The sequence below is a fragment of the Camponotus floridanus genome, unplaced genomic scaffold (assembly GCF_003227725.1).
Source record: "Camponotus floridanus strain SB8 unplaced genomic scaffold, Cflo_v7.5 scaffold431, whole genome shotgun sequence".
Taxonomy (NCBI): Eukaryota; Metazoa; Arthropoda; class Insecta; order Hymenoptera; family Formicidae; genus Camponotus; species Camponotus floridanus.
In genome coordinates, this window is record NW_020229583.1 from 42,214 (window position 1) to 48,308 (window position 6,095).

A 6,095-nucleotide genomic window follows, 5' to 3' on the forward strand; every position below is an offset into this window, starting at 1 on the left:
TACGACATGAGACGTCATCATCGGTCAATGACACACGTCGCAATCGTGTCACCGCTAAAATCTTAAATTAATTGGTCCACGCCGACGCGGGCCCAAAATTCCGAGCGCCTTATAACGGGCGCCGCGCGTGGACCAAGCAAGTCTCGCACTTAACGCTGCTCGCAGTAGGCTTTGAAAAACCGCTTAGAATAACCGCTCAGTTTAACCGCAAAATACGTCGACCGCTTTGTTTCTCGGACTTCTCCGTACGTTTTCTGGATCTGAAATTTTATGTTCAGTTTATTGTATTTTGTTGATTGTGGTGTACTAAATAAAACGCAAAACCAAAAAAGAATTACGTGTCGTGGCAAGTTTTTTATGTGCAGTTATCTGTCCGCGGTCATCCATCTGCCGCGTCGTCAAATTCTCGCGCTGCCGCAGCAATCCGCGCTCACTCGCGAACATTCTGGTCCTTCGAGCCGGAGTTATATCCGCATCCGCAGTTTCGTGGGTGACGTTTCCAGTGCTGTGCAGTGCTGAAACAGACAAGCAAATAAGTGAACAATGAGTGCCGACCTGAAGGCCTTATTAGAGGCCCAGAACGACATCCACGGACGAATGTCTCGTTCCGTGGATAACCTCCGGAAGATGGGCGTCACCAACATCACCGCCGGTGCCGTCCACGCTCGTCTCACCATCCTCGACAACCTCTGGGCAAAATTCGAGGCTCAACACGAGCTCATACGAGCGGCGCTAAAAGACAGATACATGGAGAGTGAGTACGCCAAAAATGACTTCATAGATACCGCGGAATGTACGTACGTTTCTCAGCGGAGCACGCTGACAGGTTACGGGCCGAGTCAGCTGTCGCACCAAGGATGGAATCGAAGTCGGACTCTTCTCCTAAAACCGCGTTGCCGCGCATAAAATTGCCGCCGTTCTCAGGCGCCTATGAAGACTGGCCTTCCTTCCGGGACCTCTTTTTATCCCTCGTGGGAGAAAATCCATCGGTCTCGAACATTGAGCGGTTCCATTACCTTCGTTCCTGCGTGAAGGGATCTGCGGAGAAATTAATTCGGTCACTAACGGTCACAAGCGAGAATTACGACCGCGCGTGGGCGATCTTGGCGAAACATTTCGAGAATAAAAAGGAGCTCATGCGCTCAAATTTCGCTACCTTTACCGCCGTCGGGAAAATGAAATCCGAGTCCGCCGAAGAGCTAAGCCGGGTCCATCACGCCGTCACGGCCACCGTCAACGCGCAGGAGAGCATCGGTAGACCCATCAACTCCCATGGAATGGATCTCCTCAATCACTTGGTAATCGAACTGTTCGATTCGCGAACGCGCCTCGAGTGGGAGTCCTCCACCAGCGATTCTCCCGACCCACCGAGTCACGAGGCACTCACTGACTTCATAAGTAAAAGAATTCTTACCTTGAACGCCGCCAAGCCCAAGATCGCCGTGAAGAGTGCCGGGGAAGCCTCTCGGACCGCGAAGACTCACTTCGCGAAAAACGTGCCCGACGCGTCCAAATGCGCCGCCTGCAAGGGCAAGCACACGCTCATGCAATGCCCCGAGTTCAAATCCAAGTCCGCGAGCGAAAGGAAGTCCTTCGTTGAGGTCAGCGGACTCTGCTTCAATTGTCTCGGGAACCACATGATGGCACGGTGTCAGTCAATTAAAACGTGCTTCACGTGCAAGTTGCGGCACCACACGCTGTTGCACGACGCGTACGCCGCACCAACACCACAAGAAGCGAGCACTTTCTCCACGACACGCACTTCACTTGACAAACGGGCGACTCTTCTCGCCACAGCGCGCGTCACTCTGACCGACCGTCTGGGACGACCTCAGGATGTGCGAGCCCTGCTCGACCAGGGGTCCGAAGTGTCCCTCGTCTCAGAGGACTTGGCGCAGCGCCTCCGTTTGACGCGCACCCGCTCCTCGATCTCCATAGTTGGAATCGGAGGAGCATGTTCAGGATCCACACGAGGAAGGGTGACGCTCGCTCTCAAGTCAAGAGTGACCGGAGCCCCTCTCACCGTAGCGGCCTACGTCCTCCCACGGCTGTCGTCCTACCAGGGGCCAGCAATCAAGGGCTCCACCACGTGGCCGCACATCCACGGCCTCACTTTGGCGGATCCTCATTATCTCCAGCGAGATCCCATCCACCTTCTCCTCGGCGCTGATGCCTTCTCCGGGATCCTCCTCGGAGGTCTCCGAAAGGGTCGCAAGGACCAACCCATCGCGCAGAGGACTACGTTCGGGTGGATCTTATCGGGAGGCTGCGGAGTCGTGACGGCCAACGGCTCCCTCAGCTCTCTCCAGTGCACCGTAGACCACGACCTGAACGCCCTAGTGCAGAGGTTCTGGGAGCAGGAACAGGAGCAGCCTGCCTCCGTCGTGCTCACGCCAGAGGAAGAGCAATGCGAAGAGATCTTCGCCCGCACGCATGAGCGCCTCGCCGATGGAAGGTACTTGGTCCGTCTTCCGCTGGCTGGCCCTCTTCCACCTCTCGAACACACGCGGAAGTCCGCCGAGCGACTTCTCGCGGCAATGGAGCGACGCCGCTCCAGAGACGCCGGCTTCAACAAGCTCTATGGCAGCTTCATGGAGGAATACTCGGACCTGCAACATATGACCCTGGTCAGAACACCGCTCATCAAGAAATCCGCGTGTTACTTACCACACCACGGAGTGCTCCGGACTTCCAGCACGACCACCAAGTTGAGAGTGGTCTTCAACGGATCTCAGTGTACGCCTGCCGGAGACTCACTCAACAACGCATTGCTGGTCGGAGCCAATCTTCTGCCAACTCTCGCCGACGTCCTCCTGCGTTGGCGCTGGCACCGCTTCGCCTTCATCGCCGACATCGAGAAGATGTACCGGCAGATTCTGGTGCATCCCGACGATCGAGACCTGCAGCGGATCCTTTGGAGGCAAAACCGCACCGACGACGTCCAGGAATATCGCCTCAACACGGTGACGTACGGACTGGCCTGTGCACCGTTCCTGGCGATCAGGACTCTCCGCCAATTAGCCGACGATGAGGAGCCGGCAAATCCAGCGGGAGCAGTTGCGTTGAGGCGCGACTGCTATGTCGACGATATCGTCACAGGCGCCAGCACCCTGTCCGAGGCGGTCGAGAAGCAAAGGCAGTTGCGCCGACTCTGCACGGCGGGCGGGTTTCTCTTGAGGAAGTGGGCCTCAAACCACCAGAGGATCCTCGAGGAGATACCACGGGAGCATCAGCTCCAGCAGCCACACCACGACTGGGAGGACGAAGCGCACCCGACGCTTGGGTTACGGTGGCACCCCCGCAGCGACTCCTTCACATTCCGCCTCCAGCCTCGCACGACCGCCCCGCTGACTAAGAGACAGGCGTTGTCGGAGACTGCTCAGATATTCGATCCGTTGGGCTGGTTAGCTCCAGTCACCGCTCGGGCCAAAATCCTCATCCAGTCAGCCTGGATGAAACAGCTGGACTGGGATGCCCCACTGCCTCAATCAGACGAGACGTTGTGGAGACGTCTGCTTGAGGATCTTCCGCTGCTGGAACAGCTCCGGTTGCACCGATGGCTGAGGGCCGATGACCAACCTAAACGCGTTGAGCTCCACGGGTTCGCTGATGCGTCGGAACGAGGTTACGCCGCCGTTGTATACCTCCGCGTGGTGAGCTCCCCCTCGACCACGATCAAGCTGCTCGCTGCAAAAAGCAAAGTCGCACCAATTAAGCCTGTGTCTCTGCCGCGCTTGGAACTGTGCGCTGCAGTCTTAGTCACTAACCTGACATTTCATCTTCGCGAAGCCTTAGACTTGCTTTCAGCTCCAGTCACTCTATGGTCGGACTCCCGGGTCACTCTTCAGTGGATACAAGGACACGCCTCGAGGTGGAAGACCTTCGTAGCCAACCGGGTGTCCCACATCCAGACGAAACTTCCGGAGACACGATGGCGACACATCCCAGGGCGAGACAACCCCGCCGACTGCGCCTCTCGGGGGATTGAGCCCCGGGACCTGCTCAACCACTCCCTCTGGTGGACGGGACCTCCATGGCTCGACAAGGATCCAGCGTCCTGGCCACAGCACGACCACGCCGCACACGAAGTCGAGGTGCCGGAGACGAGAGCAATCGCCTCCCACTTGACGACCGCGGAGAAAGCCGAGCCAGAGATGCTTCTCCGGTTCTCCGAGCTCCATCGCCTCCTGAGGGTCACCGCCTGGTGTTGCCGATGGCGAGGCGCCACCTCAAGGCCGAAGGCTCACCCCAATCTCACGCCTGACGAGCTGGAAGAAGCCTTGCTCCTCTGGCTCCGCATGGTGCAAACTCTCCACTTCTCCAAGGAGATCGCAGCCCTGAAACAAAATAAGGAGTTAGTCAGGGGTCCACTATCGAAATTAACCCCCTTCCTCGACGATCATGGGATCATTCGAGTCGGGGGCCGACTGAAGCACGCTGTGCTCTCAGGAGACGAACGCCATCCGATGATCTTACCTCCAGAGTCGTGGATGACGCAACTCCTCGTCAAGGCACACCACAGACGAACGCTTCACGGCGGGGTTCAGCTCACCCTGGGACTGCTACGCCTGCGGTACTGGATTCCCCGAGGACGCTCCATCGTTAAAGGAATCATCCACCGATGCGTCACGTGTGTGAGATGGAAGGCCGCAGTACCTCAGCCCATGATGAGCAGCCTCCCGACAGCACGAGTCACGCCGGCACGTCCATTCCTGCGAACCGGGGTTGACTATGCCGGACCGATTCTCATCCGGACCGGAAAAGGAAGAGGTCACAAGGCGCACAAAGCGTTCATCGCCGTCTTCATCTGCTTCACCACCAAGGCGGTTCACTTGGAAGCCGCTTCAGACTACTCCACGGATGCGTTCCTTGCGGCATTCCGGCGCTTCACTTCCCGTCGGGGCTTGTGCAAGGAAGTCTACTCCGACTGCGGCACCAACTTCGTCGGAGCGGACCGAGAGCTGCGACGCCTGTTCCAGGCATCATCATCCGACGGCCGTCGCATCGCCCACGTTGCAGCGTCCGACGGGATCCGCTGGAGGTTCAATCCACCGGCAGCACCTCACTTCGGCGGGCTTTGGGAGGCGGCGGTGAAATCTACGAAACACCATCTCCGGAGGGTCCTCGGAGACACGACTCTCACCTTCGAGGAGATGTCGACGCTCCTCGCTCAAGTGGAGGCGTGCCTCAACTCGCGTCCTCTCCAGGCGCTCTCGGACGATCACGACGACGTGACAGCACTGACACCAGGGCATTTCCTGATCGGGGCCCCTCTGCTGGCAGTGCCTGAGCCCTCGCTGGCGGACGGCAGCCTCAGTCTTCTGCCCCGCTGGAAGCTCCTCCAGCGGATGCGCGACCACTTTTGGGAGAGGTGGTCGCGGGAGTATATCAACTCCTTAGCATCTCGACCGAAATGGCTGAAGGACTCAGCCAGTCCGGCCGTCGGCACCCTGTGCCTCGTACGGTCGGACACAACACCGCCGACCCGATGGCCACTCGCCCGGATCACCCGGCTGCATCCTGGGGACGACGGCGTGACACGCGTGGTCACTATACGCACCGCATCCTCGGAGCTTGTCCGGCCTCTCACCAAGATAGTCCTCCTGCCTGGAGCCGACACCGCAGCAGCAACGCACCCGGATTTGTGAGCGAAACGGAGCGCCGTGTTATTTTATTTTATTTTATTTTTTTTTCTTTTTTCTCTCGAAAATTCACTTGTCCGTCCGCGGAAATGTTTATCACGGCCGGTGCCGTGCATTGTCCGACGGCCGTACCGCGCACTTAACGTCTCTCTCATTTTTTGTCTCTGCGATCACCGCGTCAAATCTGCATTTTTACTCCACTGCACTTCACTTGCGATCACTCACCACCATACACTCGCGAGACCGCTCACTAATTCACTTCGCTCATTGTTCATATGATACACCGCCGCACACATTTCGCAATTACGCATTATGCGTTCTCGCGAAAGATCCGACTGACCGCAACAACACATCGTACGCTACGTCACTTTCACATTCCATTCATCAATCACTTCTCATCTCATAATTGGAACAGCGTACGACACCTGTCCGCGCTCTCACACACTCGGAGAT

At 57.7% G+C, this 6,095-nt stretch overlaps 1 protein-coding gene across 1 annotated transcript; it reads left to right on the forward strand.

Moving 5' to 3' along the window:
- The first annotated feature begins 543 nt into the window (after positions 1-543).
- LOC112639031 lies at positions 544-5,648 on the forward strand. The gene is made up of 2 exons (XM_025411820.1): positions 544-754; positions 811-5,648. Exons 1-2 carry the CDS (start codon positions 544-546, stop codon positions 5,646-5,648), a joined length of 5,049 nt encoding a protein of 1,682 aa, XP_025267605.1.
- The last annotated feature ends 447 nt before the right edge of the window (positions 5,649-6,095 follow it).

Excerpts from the sequence above, each read along its gene's own strand:
- LOC112639031 (XM_025411820.1), top strand. The coding sequence starts at position 544 with ATGAGTGCCGACCTGAAGGCCTTATTAGAGGCCCAGAACGACATCCAC. Across the intron at positions 755-810 it reads AAAAGACAGATACATGGAGA|CGGAGCACGCTGACAGGTTA; the intron begins GTGAGTACGCCA and ends TACGTTTCTCAG.